The sequence below is a fragment of the Symphodus melops genome (genome assembly GCF_947650265.1).
Source record: "Symphodus melops genome assembly, chromosome: 11".
Classification (NCBI taxonomy): domain Eukaryota; kingdom Metazoa; phylum Chordata; class Actinopteri; order Labriformes; family Labridae; genus Symphodus; species Symphodus melops.
Genome location: NC_136701.1, coordinates 17,319,626 through 17,344,444, shown reverse-complemented (window position 1 = coordinate 17,344,444; position 24,819 = coordinate 17,319,626). Strand labels below are relative to the sequence as shown.

General features: G+C 41.1%; 1 protein-coding gene across 1 annotated transcript in view; it reads right to left on the bottom strand.

The window, feature by feature from the left end:
- LOC306831581 (replication protein A 70 kDa DNA-binding subunit-like) overlaps positions 1–24,819 on the bottom strand; it is a 39,724-nt gene that overhangs the window by 11,414 nt on the left and 3,491 nt on the right. Inside the window, exons 7-13 of the mRNA XM_079355760.1 lie at positions 17,324–17,669; positions 14,831–14,933; positions 14,655–14,723; positions 11,463–11,655; positions 6,968–7,104; positions 6,237–6,385; positions 4,256–4,385 (exon numbers count right to left, since the gene is read on the bottom strand). Of these exons, the coding sequence (XP_079211886.1) occupies positions 4,256–4,385; positions 6,237–6,385; positions 6,968–7,104; positions 11,463–11,655; positions 14,655–14,723; positions 14,831–14,933; positions 17,324–17,669 (1,127 nt within the window). The remainder of the gene's footprint in view (positions 1–4,255; positions 4,386–6,236; positions 6,386–6,967; positions 7,105–11,462; positions 11,656–14,654; positions 14,724–14,830; positions 14,934–17,323; positions 17,670–24,819) is intronic.

Genomic DNA, 24,819 nt, shown 5'->3' with positions numbered 1-24,819 from the left:
ATCTGCCCACCCATCCATCTCCCCAGTACTCATGCCACACAGCAAGAACCTCCCCTTCCAAACACTTACTAAGGAGCTTTTTTTAATTAGGAGAACTTTTCCCGTGAGCAACAACCCACTACCCCGTCAGCGTTGCACTCCCATGTTTCCGCTCGCCTGCCTGCCTCATCATATTTCACAAACTTGGGTAGATTGGAGCGCTGCAAGGCGGGAGAGGTGGTAAGGCGACGGGGTGGGGAAGGTGGTAAGGAGGCAGGGTGCATGTGGTGGGAAGACGTCTTCTTTGGGGGATTGTCAAGGGCTCAAGATGTTGGCAGAGGCTACACGGAATGTGAAGACAGAGGTCAGAGAGATGTGGACCTTCAATCGCAACGAGACCACTCGAAATAAATCCCCCTGCATTCGCCATCATCTCTCCCCTCCTGCCTGCTACTTCTGTGGCGTTTTCGCTTCCCCCCTCTGTATTCCGGTGTGTACACAGAAGCCTTGGGGCAAAGTCTTAACCTTAAGCACACTGAGGAGAACCTGGAGGAGCAGCATGACTAATGCTGCACACAAAAACAGACGCACAAAAACACTCAGAGACACACTTACACACAACTACGTGCTCAGACTTACCTAAAAAGTCATAAACACACACAAACACACTTCTGAAAATATATTTTTTTTTATTCTTATCACACCAAATCCCTGTGTCACCTCTGGCACCTAAATGCAATTAAAATGTGTATGTGGAAGGGCAACCAAGTGAAAATCTACTTCACATAATTGACATGGCTGCACATGCCAGCCTTAATGCTTGTCCCAAAACCCCGCAATACGCACACACATTGGCGTTTTAATTAGAAATGGCTCGTACACCTTCACACACACAAAAAGAGTCACAGTCACGTACAGACATGGAGGGAAACAGGTAGAATGTCAAATTAGGTTCCTTCAAAATATAAGCTAATGAGTTGGATGCCATAAATAGAGCCGAAGCTGCCGCCTCAGAGTATGTGATAGACGGCCTCCTCAAAGCTGTTCAATTACAGAAACAGTTGGGGGGTACACAAGCAAAGAGAGAGAAAAGAGGAGAACACAAAGAGAATAAGAAGGGGGGGGGGCATGAAAAAGGGGAGGAGAAAATAAAATCATAGCTTGAATTATTTATAAATTCTCACCTTTCACACATCTGCCAGCTGATCCTAAACCTGTCAATCCCCAATTTCCTCTTTCTGTGATTCTTCTTCACTTCTTCTCTTTTAGTTTTATCTTTCCCCCTTCCATCTTTAAATGACAACATTGTCTACCCAAATTTACTACCAGTATCTTAAACTAGGATTGAGCGCTCTGGAGTTTCTTTTTTTAAGTGTTCGACCTCCGTAGGCTTCCTCCACCTCAAACACATAATGAGTTTTTTTTCTATTTTTTTTATTAGAAACAAAACTGACCTTGAAGCGTCTTGTTAGTGGCTTCTAATTAAACGTGAGGGCCGAGGGAGACAAGCTGGAAGTGTACCAAATGAATTTGACAGAAAGTTTAGAAATGGCGTCGCTCTTACAGGCAGTTTACTTTCACCGCGGCGTAAAGATTATCCTCGGCGATAACGCGTCGTTAAATAGGCCAGGGATCAATTTCAGAGTTCTCACGAGCTCCTGCAAAAAAATCCATGGCAGTTTAAATCTGTACAGCTAATATGTGAGCTTCTCTATCAGCCTCCCACAGCTAAAACAAGAGAAAGAGGACTCTAATCCATGAAGTCATAGTAAGGCACAGCCTGGAGCTGCTCTGTTTGAAACGAGCAGGAGACTGACTGGATTCATGCTCAGCTAAAACTCTTCCACTCAAATGAGAGGGTGTTTAAAAAAAAAAAAAAAGGCTGAATCCATGTCTGCTCACAGAAAAAGGCTTCCCAGATAGTTTGAAAGAAGACACAGTGGATGTTATCTAAGTCAAACACTGATCATAACACTGATGTTTATGGTAGAGAAGGAATCATGTAAATCTAATTTTTGATTTCTTAAAATGTTCTTAGTGCTCGCTGACAAAGGATGGTCCGAAAGTACGGATTGCTAAATGAGTGATAGTTACAGTTAGGAAAGGTAGGAAGGAGGGGGTGGGGGGGTGAAATAAGTCAAGAAAACACGAGAAACATTTGTGGTGTAACAGCCTGTCACCATGATGGATCTGTTCCTGCTTGGCGTCTAAACTCTGTGTAAAAGACCGTGAAGCTCAGGGACACACACCCAAACCTGGTGTTTACTATGTTTGTCTAAGAACACGGAAAGATTTTCTCAAACTCTGCCATAATCTGCACTCTTCCTCTCCGAACGGGAGCCAGCTGTCTGAGCGAAGAAGGTTTTCCTGACGGACACTTTAATCTGCTTGCAGCCAGAGTTTTCATCAAGAACCGGCTATGGGATTGAGGGTGTAAACTTTTGCAGGGATACACCTCGGGCTACATGTCCACCCTATCGACTGCCTCAGCCTCTTCCTTCGAAAACAAAAATAACTTAAAATGAAAGAATAAATAATTAAGCAGGCGCATGCATCGTCTTCTCAAAGGCCAAGAGTAATTTAAGTTGTTAAAAACGTCTATAACTCCACGTCATCCCCCATCAGTCTCTTCGACTGAACCCGCTGATAAGTGAAGATTAATGAATGGGAAATAAACCATTTGGTGTTCCATCCTAACTTTAGAAGATAACCAGCAGCTGGTTGTTGCCATGTCTCTTTGCATTACATGTCTGGGTCATTCCATGCCAAGTGGTCCAATTTAAAAAAATCTGCCCCACCTCAACATTTGCAAAATCTGAGATGTTGAGGTGGAGAGCATTGGACCATCGAATGACCCAAGAATCACTTTTTAATATAGCTAGCTAATTGGCTTATGAGGTTGTTACGGTTTTTAAAGAAAGACATCAAACATCAGCAGACAGGTGTCAGGTTAGTGAATATGTTGGGAGCAGAGAGCTGGTGGGGTGAATAATGTAAGCCTGCACACCGTAAGCTGCGGTTAGCTCACATGCTACGTCAGTCCATTTATGTTTTTGCAAAGTTGTTCCCAATGAAACCAGAGTAAAAGTGTGTGTGATTTAAAAGCAACCCTTGCACTCAGTGTCTTTTGCAGTCTTTGTTTAGTGTTTATTTCGCTGCTACTGAGCAGCTCCCGTCGTACTGTTCAGCAAGGTGCTGATGCCGCTGCTGTCGTTGCCCGGGTAACAGTGAAATCAGACGGCTTGTCAGATGATCCTCTCAGAAAATAGGAGTTTGTGGGAACAGATCGCCTTTGAGTTGTATAGTTATGTGCTGTATGTATCTTTGGCATGCTAAATCTCCTATCTGCACAACTCATGTACTATTTTAGATACCAAATAAGACAACCTTAGAGGTTGAAAAAAAGAAAAAGAAGACTGACACATGATGTGCAATGGTTTTAGAAATACTACTCATGCTATTCTTATCTTTCTCCTATTGTTCGAGGGCACTTCTGTCTTTGTTTAAAAAGGTCAACAATTACAGTAAGTGACACTTTTGAGTCACAATGCATGATGGAAAACACTACCTCGAAGTGAAGCTAGGCAGAAGCATGTAGTCCCAGCTGTGTGGGACAGAGCAACAGAGCATCATCATTCAAAGCTTATACGAATACGACATGATTAAAATTGCAATAAAAAATAAAATAAAAGTCATGTGTTTTAATCATAGTTCACATCTGCAACTACTGCATTTTTAGGCAAGCAGCTTTTTTTTGGTCAGATAATGAAAATAACAGTGGAGAGGAAAGACAGACACGTCTGAATGAAACTCTGAGCCGAGGGAATTTCTTACAGGCATCGTTGTTCTCCTGTATTTGTGACATTTTAGAGAATGATTAATTGGTTAGCAAAGAAAAGATTGCTTTTAATAAAAAGGAAAACTCATTAGTAGCAGCCAAATTTCCTCGTGAGGCCGATTATCCTTGAGAACATTTTTTTATTTTATTTTAAAGAGGAGTATAATATCAAAAGACAACACCAACTTTTAATAATAGCATTTACTTTAAAAAACTTTTAAAATGTTTTGACCAATGTTTAAAAGCCCTTTACCATGAAAGTCATTCTGGTTTATTCTCCTCAATGTTTCAATGTTCTGCCTCACTGCCTCATTTTCATTGTCACTTTATTGTTAGTTATAAGTGTCAGTGCTGTGGATATCGACTTCTTCAAAGGATGAATGTTTGCTGTGTGAGGCCTTACACATGTAAAAACAAAGTTTGCTGTAAATACTGCACCTTCTCTCGGTGTCCCATCTGCTCATCTTTAACATCGCTCAGTGATTTCCAGTTTGTCTTTGCTCCACTGCCCGTCGACCTCGTCTCTGTCAGGGATTGGCTGTTGAGCTGATAGCCTTCCTGGTCAAACCTTCAGTGTGGGGGAAATCATCCAAGACACACGGAACATATGTTGGATCAACATGTGCTGAACACAACATACATGTGGAAAAACGTCATACATCATTCAGAGAGGAGACTGAGAGGAGGGCGTGTTGAGAGAAATAAAAGACAAACAGAGCGTGCCTAAGAACTCGGCTAATGAGCCGTGTCTAATGATGAACCTACAAAAAGCACAAGATTAATAAAAGTCATCTGTGGTGGTTTTCAGGGATGTACCTACTCGAAGTAGGTGTACAAGTAGGAAAGTATTTTCTATGACCTATTTATCTGCATTGAAGAAGAGTGTGCGCCTTCTAAACACCTCACCGTCTGCTATTATCGAAAGAAACCTTCTTCAGCCATGACTAAATTACTCCCTTAATCCCTTCACTGATTTAAATCCACTGCATCTGTCTGTATGCTGCCAACGTCTCTCTCCGACATATGGCTGCCTATCATAAGAACACCTTTGCATATCAATCAGCTTTAAGATCTATTTTTACATTTCTGTCCACACACGTTTTATTCACAGAGGGGGGAAGAGAAAAACAAAACTTATTCGTCTTTGTACTTCTCTACCCACTCCATCTTTTCATTTATCTAGCTTTTTAATATTCTATCTCAACGCATCGCTGTGACTCCTGCTCTGTATTCAAGCCAGAGTGGAGGAATCTAATCAAGGCATCATCCAAATTCATCCGTTTCCTTTAATTATGCGAGCAAGCCTGGTCAAAACAATCCCACAATGCAGCACGTCGCCACAGGAGCTCGAATCAGAGAGGCGCTCTTCTGTCTGTGAAGGAAGCGGACCTCAGCGTTAAGGAGTCAAAACATCACATTTATTGCGATTTTTCTCGTGGTTGTTTGTACGTAAAAACCAGAGAGAGGGCCGAACAGCTGCTCAGATCAGAGTGAACGAGGGGAAAGAAAAAGAAGGAGGAGGTTTTTTTTTCTCTCTCCAGTTTTCTTTGACTGTCAGGATGAGACGGTGTATTGACCGGAGACTAATAAGAGCGAGATTAAAGCTGGAGCAGAGGAGCCTCCCCCCACCCCCCTCCCCCTCTCTCCCTTTTAACACAAACACAAGTAACTGCTCTCACTAATGCAACACACACAAAAAAAGTTGCAAAAACTACAGCTCACTGAATAGGAAGACAAATTCACAAGTCAAACATTAAAGTTTGAAAGATACATAACAATAATGCCCACAGGTACTTCAAAACACAAGCTGCAAGCACCCTGCAACTTTCAACCCCAAGAATAGCTTTCGATTGAACACACAGGCAATCATATGCACACTCCGGCTCTGTTATGTTATCACACACACACACACAAAAGAAGAAAAACTGCATTTATATTTCAGCGGTGAAACTACTTGGGGAGCAGCCTTAATGAGTGAATGAGTCATAATTTAAAATCCCTCCACAGGAGCTGCTAATAAGAATCCAGTTTGACGCAGCTCAGTGTCCCCTCGTTTTCAGCTCATACAGTATAAAGAGGAAGTTCAGAGAAGGAATCCAGATTTATCCGTGTTCTGCTTTTCTTTTTTCTTTTTTACCCTGAAGCTGGTCCTGTCTACGCCTTCTCCCACTGGGACTGAGGAAGCACATGTAACCAGTCTCCTGACACGTGATCGTCAACGCTTAGCACCGTTTGCCTTTAGTGTGTATATGCATGTGTTACCATATCAGGGGTTTAGAGTTTGTTGTATGTTTGTCAGTGTATGTGGACAGTTCAGCAGCAAAATGATTCAGTGCACATGTGGGGCTTGTGATAAAAGACATTAAATATCTATGGGCTCTGGGAAAAAAATGTGCGAGCATGCAAAACACTGACTCACCAGCCCCTCAGTTTGAAGGCCTCGGGTATGTCCGGGTTAACTAAGACTGTCGAACTGAACAAAACAGAGAGAGATCTCCCCCCAAAATCAGACAAGCGAGCTCCTTTGATTGCGACCACTGGCTGCCCTGAGCCGTCAAACTTCTCAGCCTGAAGGGAGAAAGAAGAAAAAAAAAACTGTTGAAGACAGTGACGAGGAAATGAAGAAAAAAAGAGACGACAAAAGCAGTGGTATTAATGTTCCAGATATGTTCAGTCTGTTTCTGCAGCTTGGATAGACCAGAAAGTGATACAGGGTATGGTTTTCTTTTATAATTGGACAACCTACGAGTTAATTTGAAAGTCATTTTTGGATTTTGGCAAAATGGAGGGATTAGCTCTTGCAGATTGAATGAGCTTAGAGAAGAATAGTGCCATTTCATGCACATTCGAGAGTTATTTAGGCTGCCGTCTCAAATCAAGGACTCGGGTCCAAAACACTCCTGAAGGTCACAGGAATGACTCGACCCATCCAAATTTTGATAGCCTTGAAATCCCCCACCTCCCGTAAAACAGCTCTATGCAGGAGCACAGTGGGACACATGGGCACATGCACGGCTGGGCATCTTCATGAACACACGATTAATTATAGCCTGCTCCGCATGAGTTTTTTTTTTTTTTTGTTAAAATCCCTGAATCCATTCCTGGATACAGACAGAGTAAAAATAGAGTGAGGGAGATTATAGTTATTACCTCCTCTCCCCACAATGTGGCCGTCACCACTTTGCCAGTTGTGTCTATTAAGCTGAGGGCCCTCTTGGAGACTTCTTTGCTGTTCCTCGTGGTGATACGGGACACGTCCTCTGCACTCTTACACACTCCAATCACATCTGCAGACAGAGAGAGTCATTTTACATCCCCAATCTATAGATAGCTTATGGACGCAACAGAGGAAGCTAACAGAGGTAAGAAAAGCATGTCATGTGAAAGTAGCCTTTTTAAACATCAAGTACCGTAAATTCCGGACTATAAGCCGCTACTTTTTTCTCACACTTCGAGCACTGCGGCTTCTACTCCGGTGCGGCTAATGCATGGATTTTTTATGGGGGACAATGAGCTTCTGCCGCAAAAACATTTGACTTCGTCACGTCGGATCTTAATATCAGTCATTTTGCGCTTCATGCACGCACCCTCATGATGGAAAACACACAGAGAAATACATATGATGCAGCTTTCAAGTTAAAGGCGATCGATCTGGCTGTCAAAGAAGCTAACAGAGCTGCTGCACGTTAAGATGACACTGACAGCGACAACAGAGACTGAGGAAGTGAGTAATGAAGTCATTCTGAGGCAGTGAATGGATGGACATTTTCTTGTGAAATATATTACGGTCATCTTTTTCATCAGCCGTGTTACAGACACCGTCGGCTAGGCTTCGTATTGTAACGGTTCATGTTGTAAAGTCAGTAGTTGATAATGTATTCATAATTCCGATTATGTGGAGAGTCAGTGAATGCACCAGCGAGAACGTGTTGAGTGGCTGTATGAGAGAACGCTGGGGGAGAGAGTTGGATTGTTACGGCAAGTTATGTGTTGCTCTCTGCTGTAAACGGCGTGGTCACGGCCGACAGTGATCGGGTTATTAAAAGTTATTATTTGAACGCTCTCGTCGTCCTTTAACGTCCGTACGGACGCTACAGTATTTGCGGATGTTACCGGTAGCCTACGTCTGTGTAAATAGCTCTTGTTATAGCGTGGACACCTGCGGCTTATAATCAAGTGCGGCTTATATATGTACAAATACATTTATTTACTTATTTTTAGCCGGTGCGGCTTATATCCAGGTGCGCTCAATAGTACGGAATTTACGGTATATACATCAATGCATCCTCTACATAACACGAGGTACGTATAATAGACAGACATACAGTCACAGTGGATAACAATAAGGCCCATCCTCCTGAACACAAAAAAACCCCTCCTCATTCAAGGTTCCCGCCATGCTCAGGGCCTGAACACTTCATTATAGAAGAGCTGCGCTGCAAAGGTGAAGAGCCTGGCACACGCTGACGAACATTAACATCAAAAGCAGAGTGAGGCAAATTCATTTAACCAGTGCTTATCATACATAAACATGACTGTCACAAGGACACTGAAAATACATCAAATTAACAAAAGGCAGAATAAATACATCCAGTTGATAAGTGTGCATTTCATTGATTATTTTTTTCCCCATTTGTGAAAATTCTTTTTTAAAGCTTTTTTTCCTTGAAAAAACACAAACCGTTTACTTTTACTGTTCCCAACACGTTCAGTGCAACCATACACGTTTATTACAGCTTCTTTATTAGACAAGAAGCCCTTTTGAAACACAGCAAATTAAGGATTGTTCGCAATCATGTTTTCAAGGTTGAAAGCTTCTTCTGCTGTGCTACCATGAAAAGGAGGCGGGTGCCTGCTGCACCACTATGCGTCTTTGCCTTTATGGTGAAAATATTGCTCCTTTGAACATTTTTGCTTCAGACTGTTTCCATGTTTCCAACGGCTTCTGCTGGAATTCTGACCATTACTCCCCCCCCCCCCCCCCCCCCAAAAAAAAAGCTTGTGGTTCAAACTGCCTGCACCTGCCAGAAGACAAATGTTAACCTCCAAGAGACCTGTTGGATCCCAGATACATTACACTTTGGTTTTCTATAGTTGTATCACTTTAACAAATTAATTGCCCTGTTTGGTCTTCATGAGCCATGTATGTGAACCTGTGGCGACATGCTCAGGTTCCTTCATGTTCACACTAACGATTGTGATTGTACTGACTCACATATAAAAGATAGAGGAGTCTGTTCAACAGTAAACCTGTCGGACCAAAATCCTACAACAACCTGTCATCTTGACAGCATCTCAGTTCTGTTCTTTAGCTTTCTGCCCATCTTCTTATTCAGTTAGAAGTGTTGCCCATGCACTAATATTGGACCGTCATGAGAAATTCTTGGTCAGAATTATAATAAAGATTTGTCAACAGTCATTCTCTGAACTGTCTGCTACCTCTGCTAACCTTGTTCCTTAGCTTTTCCTTCCCCCCTCCTCCTGCTCCTCTCTCTCTCTCTCTGTCTGTGCTCTCTCTCAGCCATCCTTAATTCCATTATGATTGAGACGATGTCATCCACCTCTGAACTCCATTATCACCACGGGAACAGGCTGACAGTTCTCATTACCATGTTATAATCCCCTATTTAACAAAGGAGCAGCGAGAGAGGCAGCGCAGAGGGAGAGAGCGGAGAGACAACAGATGACACACACAACATGTAACACTGCCCTCTGCGACCCACACAAACACACTCCTGCAGGTAATGAGTGCGGCGTGTTCAAACATGATACGAGCTTTATCACGCTGTATTACTTTACAGCTCTGAATGTAGCCCTCCATGAATGTTCCACTCTGCAGGTTGCAGTGATATGTTTACACTTCTTTACGAGCAGTCATTTGTTCTCGAATATTTTGTCCGACACTTAAATGAAGTGACATCTCTGCTTGTGCTTCTACGCGGCAGTTGTGTCGACTCTGCTGAGGCACAGCAGCGCAAGCTCACATTACAGAGCGTTTCAAACTCACATCTGAAGTGTGCGCGGACATACAGAGCCCGTGCAACTCAATGAAGTAAGAAAGGCAACAGATTTCCTAATTTAACCCCAGAGACGTCAGTGCATTCTTTTTCATACTGAAAAAAAGATTCAGTGGGGAAATTGCTCTGCCGTAGCTGCAAACTACAATTAACATCTTCTTTTTAATAAAGACTGACATGTGATTGAACAACTCAAAGAATCCAAAACTCTCATCTCATCAGGCTGTCTGATAAGTTTTATTTCTATTAATTGTGGATTCTGTTATCAGATACGAGCGGATTTAAAATCTCTGTGAAGTTCAAGCTCTTGCATGCCTTCTGGAATTTGGACAATGACTGAACTTAATACTAAGGAAGAGTGAGAAGTATTTGTATTGGCAATCAAAGCCGTTTTTGTTTACAAAGGCTCAACTATTGAAACATCACTGTCTTCATAAATAACACCAAGCAGTTGGCCGTAAACAACGATTGTTGAGTCATTTTAACCCCAATCTTCACTTGGACCGTCTTTATTCACCTTACGCAGAGATAAGACATCCCTGACTGGCACAAAGTGCAGGCACCACAACTCACTTTTAATAAAACAGTGAAATGAGCTCTATCCTGTTCATTATCTTTACATGTCACTGTGTGCTTGTTATTAACCTCTGGCCCTGTCATGATGTTTCCTTCAATGACACCTCCGACATGACTCACATACATGTCAGCATGTCAATATGTGCCGTTTCTTACCTCTATCTCACACATATAATTGACTGAGCTTATAGCTGTAATGCAGCTGATAACTCAAATATTCTGATCCTGTCAGAAACTCTCGTAATGAACAAGTCCTTTAAAGAGTTTACATTTCGGCTCTTGTCTACTGTGAGTGTCACATTCATTTAACGTGTTGTGCTGATGCACTCTGTGTTTGTGTGAACGCACAGCGCTGCTCAGCACACTTTGACAACTTCAATCTTAATATTTCATGTGATTTTTATGTAACGGTTTCAAATCCTCCAAAAACACTTCTTCTGCCCCTGCGACGTTTGAAAGCAGGACTCTGCCGCTCCATAGTCGGAAATGCTTCTGTATCCAATATCACAAGCAGCAGGATGAGTGGTGTGATAAACGGGCATGTCTCCCTTTCTTAATGTTAACAGGTGATCGACTCATACAAAAAAAAGTGTTCACGGTAAAGCGTGGTAAACACATTTGAATGAGTGGTAAATTAATTCTATGGTTTAATTTTTTTTTCATAGTTTCAGTGATTTCAGTGTACTTCGTATCCTCACTCCAGTTTTCTAATGGGTTTCACACGTACTTATCAAAATCAGTTAATTCATGTTTTTTAAGCTCGATGCAGAAAGTAGAATTTGTGATGTGTATTCCAACTTTAGAGTTAAAAATTCCAGTATATCTGTCTTCTGCTTTTCCCTTGTCCCTTGCCCCCTATCCATACAGTATCTGCTGCTCACTCACTCTTATTTAATTTTCTATTTTATTTTACTCTATTGATCCCAAACAGGGAAATTTGGTGTTTTCACTCTGTTGGACATGCAACACACACATAGGCAAAGTTAGTTGTTCTTTCATTGGTTAAATAATAAAAATAATAATAATAAATTCTCATCAACACAATCTCTTACCAACAACTTCGTTATTGTCTCTGTTCTCCAGCCCTGCGATGGGAACAAAGCAGAAGTTCACGGCAGGGATGCCCTGACTATCATCACATGGCACGATGGACGAGTTTGCGTGGAGGGTCATCTCGTAGTCGTTGTTCAGTGAGCTGTACTGTTTGTTGGCCACCTTCAGCGTAGCCTTGGTGATGTAGTACACCTACAGAGAGAGAGTGGGCAATGTGTCGCATTGTAAAAAAAAAAAAAAAATGCAACCAAATCAGACTGGTTAGATAACAATGAGAGACAAATGTGCAATAACAAGATATAAATAAATATTAATGCATATTTTTTTCACCGCTTAAATTTTCATAAAATCTGATGGTAGCTGGCAGCTAGCTTAGCTCAAAACAGTGTGAACCTTCAGGTCCAACTAGGATGTGGTGTCACAGCAGCATCATTACTTCTCCTCGTTGACCAGAAAATAAAACAAAGCAGAGAACGACTCGGCTACGTGGACTAATTTAAACTTGATATGGAAGGTCACGTCTTCATTTACATCCTAAAAGTTCCCTCTCTCTCTTCCACTTTTCTTTCTGGCTGTTTTCCTCTCCCCTCCTCCTCTCTCTCTCTATGATTTATTCCACACAGAGATAGTAGCATGAAACTAATGTGATAAGCATTCAGAGCACTCAGAGTCAGTCACACCGACTCAATGTTCTGTCAATACTCAGATCACTACTGGAAGACAGATTCATTCCTTTATTTATCTTCTGAGGGCAGGGGGCACAAATTGGATCCAGGGATGTGGAAGGAGTCACTGCGAGTAGCTGATACCTGAGCCAGAGTGACTAGCAGATGATGACCGGGGTTAATTGACTTATTATGCTCAGTGGAACAGACTGAGCAGAGTGAGAGCTTGAACACGCGTTCTACCTTTCTGCTGTCGCACAGGTAAACAGGAACATGCAGAGGGCATGTTTTGGGGGGTAATCAGGAGCGTGGTCTCTGCTAAAGCTTCAAATAAGGTGACCTTCTCTAGCGCTGACAGTAAAATGTAGATGCTCTTTTTTAATTTCACTTTCATTGTTTTTGTCAGATAAACGTAACATTTAAAAAAAACTTAGACTTTTAACTGAAAGGTTTGTACTTCGTCCGAGTCCTCACACTACGAGCTTTTTAAATATGAATCATACCTATTATTTATGAATATTTAAAGGATCCGAGGGAGTATGCTTCAGTCCTATTTAAATCTCTTCTTGTGCAGCCTTGCAGCAAAGGGCAGAGGTCACCGTCTGTGTCACTTATAAAAGAAGGAGCTGGAGCTGCTAGGCATCACGCATCGTACGAAAAGGGAAGAAAAGCAGATGCTTGCTTACACAAGGTCTTGAACTGGAGCCCCCTGGTTGAAAGATGATCCTATTAACCAAAGTTACATCTACGGTCCTTAAAGGGCAAAGGCTCTTCGAAACAGAGTTATGTGTAATGCTTTTGGACTGAATTATGAATGAGTGTTATTCTACATTATTAATAATATACAACCTTGTGAACAGGTTTTATGTGATATCTACATACTCCCACACACCCAAAAGTTTATTGTTCACTGTGATAATCTCTCCTCTCCATCCGATCCAAAGATTCCGGTTGTGACTGTTTCAAAAAACAGCAAATCAAATTAATTTGTGAATATTTAAACTGATATCATGATTGCAAAATGATTCATCGATGGTGAACATTTTTTTTTTCCAACCAAGAAAACTCTAACAATCATGAGGATGTGTGATCTGTATAAAAAAGCAGATTATATCAAACCAGAGCAGAAAGTTGCAGCTTCTGTAAAAAAGTTTTTACTTGATCTAAATTTGATAATATATCTATTTTATTCATGTTTTTTTTCGAGAAACAGAAAAATCAATACAAGTGCAAGTTAAGGAGAAGGGAAAAAAATGGCTGCTCTCTCCATTTAAGGAAGGTAAAGGTACTCTTGCAGGTGTGTGCTCCTTCATGAAGCTTGCAGGCTTCATTAAAAATTATCAGTCTTTAAACTGAGAGACAACCCAAACGTAGTTATGCTCTCAGGCTTACTGCCTAAAATGCAGACAGTTTTGATAATATCTCGACATGTATTCGTTCTTCGACCGTGCTGATATACAGTATGGCAGCCATGTGATTGACCAGGGACCAGCATAGGACGTACCCCACCTCTCATCCAGTAACAGCTAGGATTTACCCTGATGGGACAAGCGGTATAGATAATGGATGGACTGGAAGGACAGAAGTGTCAGTGGACTTTTCAGCTAACATTTAGTTTCAGCAGTCAGAGGTGATCAAACAGAGTGAATTATATTCTAAAGTTTGGACAGTCTCTTTCGCAGCTGACACGATGAGTCCTTGTAGAAACATTGCCAATGCGATGCACAGAGTTTTCCTAATTAAGACGTTTCTTTCTCCCGTAAGCTTCATGTAGGATTAGTATCAGACATCTGAAGCTTTTCTCTTGCTTTGGCCAAACTTTAAAAACAAAACATTGTAGCTCAGAAGAAAGTCTATTGTCTCAATTTCATACACTGTTGTAACCAAAGATGTGATTGCTTTACTTGCAGTATAAAGAGGACAGCTTGAATGTTTCAGTTAATTAGCCAGAAAAGAAGCTTTACAAACACAGTCTGCAATCTGAGCGCAGCTTGCAGTTCTTACAGCCATTTCTAATCAAACCAAAATAAACCATTAGACAAGTTTTCTTAAACTGTTCTCAGCAGCACACCCTCTGCCTCGTGTAGCCCCATAAATTCAAAGTGTTTCTCAAACATATACATTTCAGTAAAATGTGACTTAATAAATCCCTTCTGCAAATCCTCTAATACTTGCCTCCAGCTCATTCATTGGCCAAAAGTCCTGCAGGCAGGAGAAGATTTATGCAGAGGGGTTTATTAGGCACTACTTTGATGCATTTGTTTGAAGCGCCATGAGCTTACAAAAAGTATACCTGAGTGTAAGTCTTATGTCTTATTGCTTATAGATATTGTTTTACTATTGTCTAAATGGGACTTAAGCCAACCTTAAAAATGACAACCACGTTTAGGAACTTCCTTTTGAAAGAATGGGAGAAAGTGCATTTCCCTGCAGCACTTGAAGCTACTGTACAAAATGCACAAATGTTATCATGATTCAGTGAGCCTTCACGTGACGGACTCAGGTGACTGAGTAGGATAAGCTCACCTTGCCTTGCTCCACTAGAGAGTAGAACTTGTCAACTTCCTTGTTGAAGGCTGTGATCTTGATTTCCCCCTGGTGACCAAAACAACAATTAGTTCTCGGATATAAAAAAAAAAGAAAAGAAAAAAAGCAGCCATGTGTGACGTACTGTACTGACAGACATTCAAGCCTCTACTCACACTCTCGTCCAATATTTCAAAGGAAAAGAGCTTGCCCTCTCCTTTAGAGTTACTCCAGTTGCGGATGCTGGACTTGTTTGTGACTCGGGCTCTGAGGGTCCAACTACAGATTAACACAGCAGATATTTGCATTAATGAATCAGCACATGTCATGTCGACACAAAGACAATAAAACTCAACATGACAACAAGAGGTTTTCAAGGAAAATAAAACCAAATAGTTGAATAGAGTAGGTCTGTTGCCAATACCTGCATCAGTTTATAGGCAGGGCCCCAACTCCATACTATGACCAACAAACCCCCCAAAAAATGTAGTGGTTGTGGGTAAATCATTGGACCATAAGGAACATCAACAGTGTGGTGCTACCAGAGAGTAGTAGTAGTCAAAATGTTAGCAAACAGGGTTTATCAGGTACTGTACGTTATTTGAACCTTACTTGCATGGGACGAGTACTCTGTATTAGCCAGTGGGAAGGCAAAATGGTAGCAAAATGAATGCCGTTAATGGCGGTCTATTTTTCCAAAACATCTGCAAATGACCATATCATGAGAATGAATAGTGAAGCTTCTAATTATCAGTACTTCAAAAAGGGAATCACAAATTACAAATGCTTGACCAACACAGTCGTGTTCCACTTCACTGAAGTAAATGCGGTCTAGAGGTCAGCACCAGGAAAGCTGCAGCAGCAGAGACACGTCAAAAAAAGCTTCATCTTATGTTAATGCGCAGCCCAACTTAGCTCACTTCAGTCACGAATGTGAAACCCCACTGTGCAACAGAACAATTCCCAAGGAAATTGGATGAGTGTCTTTTTAAAGTTCCATGAAAGCAAAAAAGCAAAATAAAACATCCGGCAACTCTCTTTTCAAAGAGGGGAACTAGGTGGTGCATCTGCCAACTCCTGGATGCATTCAAAATGTGCTTCTTGTTTCTGTTTTTAACACCAGCCAGCCGAGCTCGGCAGTTTATGCAGCAGTGAGCTTTTGACTGCGTTGATAATTGTGCAGCGGAGGATATTCATACTATAACTTTGCCTGCAATTAAATCCCCTATCATGAGAGCAGCTGCTGGCCCAGAGTGAACCCCATTCCCTGCTCAGTATGGATAAGACTGCTACACCGAGGTTTATGGCAGCCAAAAGCCAATTATAGTCTGCTCTAGATGCTATGACTTAACACAGGGAGAATGGGATGAGAGAGTCATGCAAACAGCAATAAAAAAAAAAAACGACCAAGTGCACATGCATACACATCATCCCTATACAACCTACTGTATGTCACACTATGTCACACACACAATTCATTTGGCACAAACATACAGAAAAGAGGAGCTGCTGAAGTCATCCCTTTTTTACCCACTGTAGGTACTCCCCTACTTCAAAGTTAGAACAGTCATCAGTTTATTACAACACCTAGAGGCACAGTTATCTTTACAGCTTGCAATTTCAAATAGGGCTACGTTATTAAAGCCAAAACTCTGAGAGAGTATTGACGGTGTTTCTTAACTCAAATCTGGAAAACTACATCTTGTATACGCAGTGCTCCTGTCTATTTCAGGACCACTTTAAAGGTCAGAGACAGAGACTTAAGTCAAATGAAATAATAAGAAGTGAAAAAGGGGGTAAGAGCAGTAAAATTGAACCCTGAGGGAGGTGGAGAAATTGTGAGAGGGAAGGGAGGAAGGGGCGGGCAAATCCCCACCAGGCCAAATCAGAATCAAAACCTCAGCAGTCGTAAAGACTACAGCAGTACCTGCTTTTCAAATGCCCCATTTTCCCGGGCAGGATGGGTCATTTCATTTTACATGCAGATGGGCTGACTAACAGGCACACGTAGGAAATACAAACTGCCACACTGCATTGGTATCAGGGGGGTAAAAAAAAAAAAGTTCACACATGCATACAAACACACACGCCCACAGATTTCCAAACGTGCCCTGAAGAGCTACTCAAAAATGGCAGCAAATAGGGAAGCAGACACAGCTCGAAAAGAGATAGTTTGGCTGATGACTAAGCAGAAAAGGGAGAAAAAAATCTGAGCTAAATCATCAGTAAACGTGAGCCATACTGCACTGAGGTGCTTGACACTTGGGAATATAAAATCCAAGATGTCTGGAGGTTTCCTTACAGATCCTATTCCAGTGTTTATGGCAGTTATTCATCAATTATTGACTCAGAGGTGGGTGGGTGTATGTGTGTGTGGGGGGAGCACAGGTGCCAATCTCCTCCTGATCTGCTGCTACTGACCGGTCATACTAACTTCTTGGTTCCTCACAGCTCGGGCAGGCTATCGTTGACTGGTTGATGCTCGTTATCACATCAGTCAGTTATCACCAGTTTCCTCTTGTCAAGTTAATGAAAACAACACATAGATGTTGTTTTTATCAACAGAGATTTATCATTAGCTGGTCAGCATCTCTTATAAGTCATGAAACAAAAGCCGTACCATAAATGAATGTTTAAGCAAGCACACACAGATTTGTCATTTAACTTACTTGCTTTGGTATGGGTTCAGTTGAGCAATAGACATCACTTTCCTGGGGGAAGCTTTAAAGGGTGACGCCTTCATGGGGGAAGCTTTAAAGGGTGACGCCTTCATGGGGGAAGCTTTAAAGGGTGACGCCTTCATGGGGGAAGCTTTAAAGGGTGACGCCTTCATGGGGGAAGCTTTAAATGGTGACTCCTTCATGGGGGAAGCTTTAAATGGTGACTCCTTCATGGGGGAAGCTTTAAATGGTGACGCCTTCATGGGGGAAGACTCCATCGTAGAAACCTTCATGGGTGAGGCATTCATGGGAGACACTTTCATGGTTGACTTTCCTGCAGAGCCTCCTCCATGACCTGGGAGAAGTAGAGAAGAACATTTCAAACTAAGTCAAATACTTCAAATATAAGAGAGTAACAGGACTGTACTGTGTAACAATGCTGCTGAAAGGACGCTCAATCATTTGATTAGCTGAAAGAGAATGGCTAAAGTTTTGGTCAACGATGTATTCAAGTTATTTGTCGAACTTAAAAAAAGGCATGTCTTTAACTTCATAGCAAACTTCCTATTTTACAGAAATATTGATTATAGGAAACCAAAGAAAGAAACTGATGGGTTGAATAATATAACTGTCCCTAAAGCTGAATCTATCAACAGACTGAATAATATTAATGCAGCATAATCACGGCCGTGGTTCTACTCTGACAGACACACTGAGACCCTGTGCAGGCTGAAAGGTAGACAACTTTATTGTTCAACATAGAGCCCTTATATACAGCACAACAGATGTCACAAATTCCTTCCCACTTTAGATACTTCTGTACATGGTATGAAGAAACACATGACCTTTACTCTTCAAATGTCAAACCTCTATTTGAGGAACACTTCAACATTGTACTGTCAACTGAGGCCAAACATTATACTTTTGTGGTGCCTCATATATCGTGTGTCTCTTCCCATATGGTCATAGCTTCTCCAAATAGATCATAGTCTGCTAACAGCAAAGTCTTCTCTACAAGATGTATCCAAACTGAACGTATTAACAGAAATTCGTACTATCAGAAACTGTCTTTATAGTAGACTCCTTACAGACTCTCATGTGTAAACAGACGGGGTTCCATGCAAACACAGAGAGCATATACCTCAAAGTCTTCAAAAGCTCTTATGGACAATTAACTTCACTGATAAAGAAATGAAAGTTTGTCATCAGGAAATAAAACCTTCACTGTGCCCTGAACTATTGTTTCAGCTCTATTTCAAACGGATGTATCTGATCGTGGAAGCAGCTCAAAACTGTCCCCACAGTCGTCTTTGTAATTAACTCACCGTGAATCTCCTTCAGTAAGACTGCCAGTCAATGACCCATTTTAAGCCAATGACATTTTTCACGTTGTACATATGCCTCCAAGTTTAGTTAGATTAGTCATCAGGATATCAATCAGTGGTCCAAAGCACCAGTCATAACTCAGTAAAAACTAATCTTAACTATATTCATGAACATTTTATATTCAGTGTGACAATGAAAGAGTTTCACTTACTATGCCTTTTTTTTTTTTAAAGGAAGAGGGATCATTAAACATTGGAAGCTGAAATGATTGTTTCCTCAGAGACTTCTAAAAATCAATATTAATATGCTGCATTTTTCATATTGTGTAAGACCTCGCACAGAGGTGCACCCACTCTGAGAGCTCTTCCGTCTCTTAAAGTGCCGGCCATAGGATGAATTTTACAGACATCATAAGATGATTGCCTGATAATATTTATCATCAGCACTCAATGTCCATGACACGGACTGACATGACACACAAAGAGCTTGATGTGGTGAGTTGGCTACAGCCAGTCAAAGATAAGATAAGACTTTTATTGATCAATTTACTAATATTGATCCGCAGAGGGTAAATTCGGGCATTACAGCAGCAATACACAAATATAAGTATGCTTTAAGATAACAACATATCCTAGTTTTTTATAATGACAACAAAATTGCTGTTGTGGTAGTAGCAGCCAATGTGTTAGTGTACGTTTGTGTGTGTATGTTTAGTGTATGTTCCGTCAGGCAAGTTTATTTACATAGCACATTTCAACAAGGCAATTCAAAGTGAAAGAGATAGAGAGAGGAGTGTGTCATTTTATTCATACTGAAACATGGCAGGAGTACACATACTACGGAAAATGGCACAAATGTCTGGACCACCAAACAGCAAAAGATTATCATAAATCCTTTTGAACAGATGTTACAAGCGTCCAGATTGTGTGAGTATCAAGAGTTTTGAAGATCTGAAATGTTTAACCTGTTGTTTAAGAGTTTTTTTTCTGTGATTATGTAAGAACCAGCGAACCTGTACGACTAACAACTAAAGATAGCAGTTTCAGAAAAACAACCTTGTTCTGAGCTCAGCTTGAACTATACGTGCCATAAAGGAAATCATCACATACCATTTTGAAAATGACTGAGTGAATCAATCCTCCTTTTTTTTATTGTTATTAAAAAGAATGATGGGATGTTTTGACAAATAATTTACAAGATCAATCGTCCACGAACTCAACTCAGACCAGAAATATACACATACAAACTTCAGCTCACAAACACTATGGTAAAGTAAGAAAAGTTACAAAAGAAGTTCCCTCTGTTTATAAAGCGACTGTTCAGCATTAATCACTTTTGTTTCCAGTTTTAATGCCAGCAAACTTGAAAAGTTTGGACCGAGCCGCCGAATCACAAGGTGTTATCTCACTTCCCACGATACCGCAGCATCGACCCCCGACCCCCCCCCCCCCCAGCAGTGATTCAGGCCAGAGAGTTGTCTGTTGTCAGGGTATATTTTTATGTAATGGATGACGCCAGGTTTTGGCATGAATGAGCCACCATATTGAGCAACAGCATTCAAGAGGAGAATTGTCAGGAATTCAAGATAGAGATGTGATTCCACGGAGACCCCTCCCTCTGATTTAAGCTCCAACAAACACTACCCTCTTTCGTGGCTATGAGTGTGTGTGTGTGTGTGTGTGTGTGTGTGTGTGTGTGTGTGTGTGCTATGAGCAAATTCATCTGGGAAATCACAGACTGAACTGCTTTTTTTCAGGTAAGGGATAATTAACATCAATATTCATCCGCACGCTATCCGGAAGGAGTGAGAGAAGAAGCATTGCAAGGCAAAAAGAGGAGATGATGGGTGTAGTTTGGATGGAGGTAAGGGGTTGAGAGGAGAGATGGGTGCATGAGGTTTATCAAGGATCCTCATTTTAAATGATTAAGATCAGCACAGACTCCTAATATGTAGGCTGGTTACGTCTTCAACAGCTGCTGTGTTTGTAAAATGGTTGTGGGGAGAATACTGTAGCAGAGAAAGATGAAAAAAAGATCATAAATGAGGGAAGTGATCAAGAAAGAGGGAAAGGAAAGGAAAGAGAGAGAGCGAGAGAGAGAGGGGAAGGGAGGAGAGGGAAAGAGTTGTGAAGACAACGAAAACCTGCAGAGAATGGTTAGTGATGAATAATGAATTTTTTGTTAAACTGCACTTCAGCGAGGGCACATCTCTTTTTGGAATTCAAATGGTTCATTCACAAAGCAGTTTGAAGGTAGTCCATTTCAAGGAGAGCTCCTATGAATATTGAAATGAGCACATAGAGATGCTGGCGAGTGCTGTGACATGACCTTTGACTCTACGCCCGCTGCTGAAGGACTCATTTCGGAAGAAGATTCCTTTTTATATGGTGATGTTTTTTGATTTTTTTTTTTTTGACAGCATAGTAAAATATCGCATCTTCCCACTATGAGGATGTCAGAGCTCACCACTGAAAGTAATGCCCGGAGCAGAATGAGGGGCTTTTCATTCAGATTATTACACCTCTGTCCTCTGGTCACCATGGCCTGTAAATGGACCAAGGTCCTCCATAACTAATCGTGTTTCAATCCTCAAATGTGTCTAGAAAAGACAAGAAGGTAAAAGCAGAGAACCACATGGACTTCCCATGGGACATTTTTCTCTGTACAGTAACCTCCTACCAACAAGAATCAAGTCATTTTACTTACCAGGGAAGTGAGTGCATTGACTGATATAGAAACATCAGTCTTGTACTGAATCATATTGCATGATTGCAATATTTAGACGGAGAGAGCTAACAATAGAAAAACAATAACAGCACCAACAGACGCTCATGTTGATCCAGACAATATCTACAATTACCATCCGGCTGTTGTTTGTCTCCAACAACGAGTTGAGTTCAAATCTATCAGCGCTCCCATAGAATAAAAGTGTGAATGGGAAACAGGCAGCGTTAAATGGCCTATGTCTGTATTTTCCAATTAATTAAAATAATGAATTACCCTTAAAATTTCAGACATACACAGACCTACATTAACATAAGGGAGGTCTCACCACAATCACTTACAGGGGATAATAAAACCAGAGAACTTCTGTCTCTGTTTTTCATTTTATAGAACCTTCTCAAAGAGAAGATCCTTCTTAAACTATCCTAACAAATAAACCTGATGTAAAAATGATTAATACCAGGTGTTGTTTAGATGTGGTCATTAAGGAAATATTGAATGAGTTTCGTAAGAATAAGGTAAGAATTATTCAAAAATGTTTTCATTTTCTTCACCACAAAAATGTTAAAGGTCACATATTATGAAAAATATTTGTATTGTTTGATTTGTATCACTAATATGTGTCTCGAGCCCGTCTACAAACATCCCAGTTATGAGGAAAAAGCCATCCTCCCTCTTCTGCAATCTACACTATTCAGAAAATGTGTGCTCAAACATGTTGTTTGGAGATTTTGCCTTCATGACATCACAAAGGGCAGTAACCCCTCCCCCAGATGGGTGACACTCCCACAGCGAGGTGTCTGCCTTCTCAATGAACTCGATTAGGCATGGATGCTAAAAAAATAATAATAATTTTTTTAAAAAAGCCCCAGCCACCCAAGTCCTTCTCGAGAGGTGTGGTCACAGCTCAGCTCATTTGCATTTAAAGCTACAGACAAAAAAAACAGCCTGTTCTGAGCAGGGCTAAATGGAGTGGTTCGTAGGCATGTTTAAATACAGGAATAGAGTGGATTTAGAACAGAAACTTCACACACAGGCTTTTGGGACCTCTGAGATTTATTTAAACTTGTTGATAAGGACGAAGACATGTGACCTTGTTGGGTTTTTTTTTTAATCTCATGTTCTGCTTTAAGGTAATCTTTACAGATGTATTCGTGTGTTTTTCAAAAAGCTGAACAATGAGGTGAGCATACAGCTGTGGTTTTATAATCCTGCAAACAGTACCTGCAGCCTTCCACACACAAACTGATTCAATTTGATTGTTCTTTCTTGTTGTTTTTTAATACAGTGATAAACATGTATTTGTGCTTCAGAGTTATTGCTTTAATTCTCTGATGCAATAATAGATTTATATTTGCTACTGGGAGCAGCAGGTGGTCTGTTCAACCCAACTATGATTATTATTTCTGCATATTGTATGACAGAAACCGTGTGTCACAAGTATAGAATGTATAACAATCTGCTCCATTTGATCTCTGAAGTCGGAAATACAGAATCCCGGTCCGATACGTCATCAGGAACACTCCCATGACGTCGGAATTCCGACTACATGCATCAACAGTAACGTTTGAGCTGTAACTATTGTGTTTGTTAACAGCGGAGTCATCTTTTTGTGTAATTAAATCAATCACACCGAAAGTATCATGCAAATTCTTTCTGTAGAAATGTTTTTTTTCACACACTGTCACGTAGTGCGTTGTTATCACCTGGTTTGAGCTGACAAAACACAAGGTACTCCTGACCTGGAGGCTTCCATGTTGCTTGACTTTCAACTGGAACACTTAACAGAGTTGTGACTGCGGCGTCATTCCCAGCTCTGAAATCCCAGTTCGGAACGTATCATACAAACTGACTCAGTATTAGTGACATCATCCAGTGGACTTCTGAATCTAAATTGAACTTTCGGTCCATATCGTAGCAAGTAAAGAGCAAGAGCTGAGACGACCAAACACACACCTACAACGCGCCAGCCTGTCACCCGGCGTAGCCCTGTGTCTTATTATGTGGACGCTTGAGGTTGCAAATTGGTCATGACGAGAAGGAACCATCCTGTCCAATTTATGAGTGGGTACAATTCCATCATCTTTATTATCTCTTACAGGAGCTGGGAGGAGCAAAGATAGGAGGAAAAGATGCAGGTGGCCTCCAAATTGTTCTATGAGCCCAAAACTTTCAAGCAACTGGATTTGTGATTTCTTAAGAAATAGTAATAAACAAAGAAACAAATCATTTTAGTAAGAGACAACATTGAGACTTAGAGCAGGGGGCTTAATCTCAGACTATTTCATCAGTCAGACAATTAAACAGAGCAGAAGGTTCTGTGTATGTGGCAAAACCTCTGTGGTGAAATGACTCAAAGGGTACAACGCAGAGAAGAGTTGCATGGACTTTTTTTTTTTTTTTTTTTTTTTTTTTTATAAATGCAGCGCCTCATCTTTGCTGAGTCAAATGAGTTGGCTTTCTCTTCCCTCTCTTCCTTCATCACTACGAGGGGATAGAGTCCACAACGCAATATTCATGAAGCCATGAACTAGAGGAGCCATCGGCCCACACACGCTCCCTCAGTCTCGACACGCATACATACACACCTACACGAGCACAAACACACAACATACACCGTGCACTCATTATCCGCCCACATGCCTACATCCTCCACTGAGGAGGACTGTTGGTATGTTTCTGCCACAGTAAGAAATCAATGTGGATGCCGGGGGCAGTCAGTGGAATAAAACAACTGGGTGAAACAAAGGCTAAGCTAATAAAAGCAGATTCAATAAAGCAGGGGCTACTTTAGAAGTGATACATGGCACCAGCTATTCTGGCAGAAAACCAACAATCATTTGGAAGTCTTTTTGTTATAAGAAACCGGTTGCTGGTAAAACATTGAAAGGTGAGACTTATGGTCTCTAACAGCCATGGTGGCCAGCGGGCAACAACATAGTTTTCAGTGCTTCCAGCTGAGCAGTATATAAAGTAAAAAAGGGGTCACTCTGACATATTCAATTATGGCACTTATAACAAAAGAATCTCAGATACCTCATTAATCTAGCCCACCATGTGGCTTACCTTACAATGTCTGAAAACCCCCCCGAGCTTTATTATCCGCTTTAATCTCGTTCTTAACCCACACTCAAGACTACAGGCTTCAAACAATGAACGTCTGGGAACACCAGAAGAATGAAAACCAGGATTTACTTTTCTGTCCATAGTGCTGCTCAAAGTGTGGTACGCCAAATGAGATTGAAAAATCAAAACACCAAAGAGTTAGTTTGTCCCAAGTTTCTGGCTTTAAAACAGCAGTTAAGAGAAAAAAACCTTTAAGGAGGACTGTGAATCATTCATCAGCCCCCTTCAGAAGGTACAGGGCTCCCTCTGTTGGTGGGAAGAGGCTTTGTAATTTATTTGAACGTTTACTACAACGACTGGGTCAGAGGTATTTAACCAGCTCCTACTAG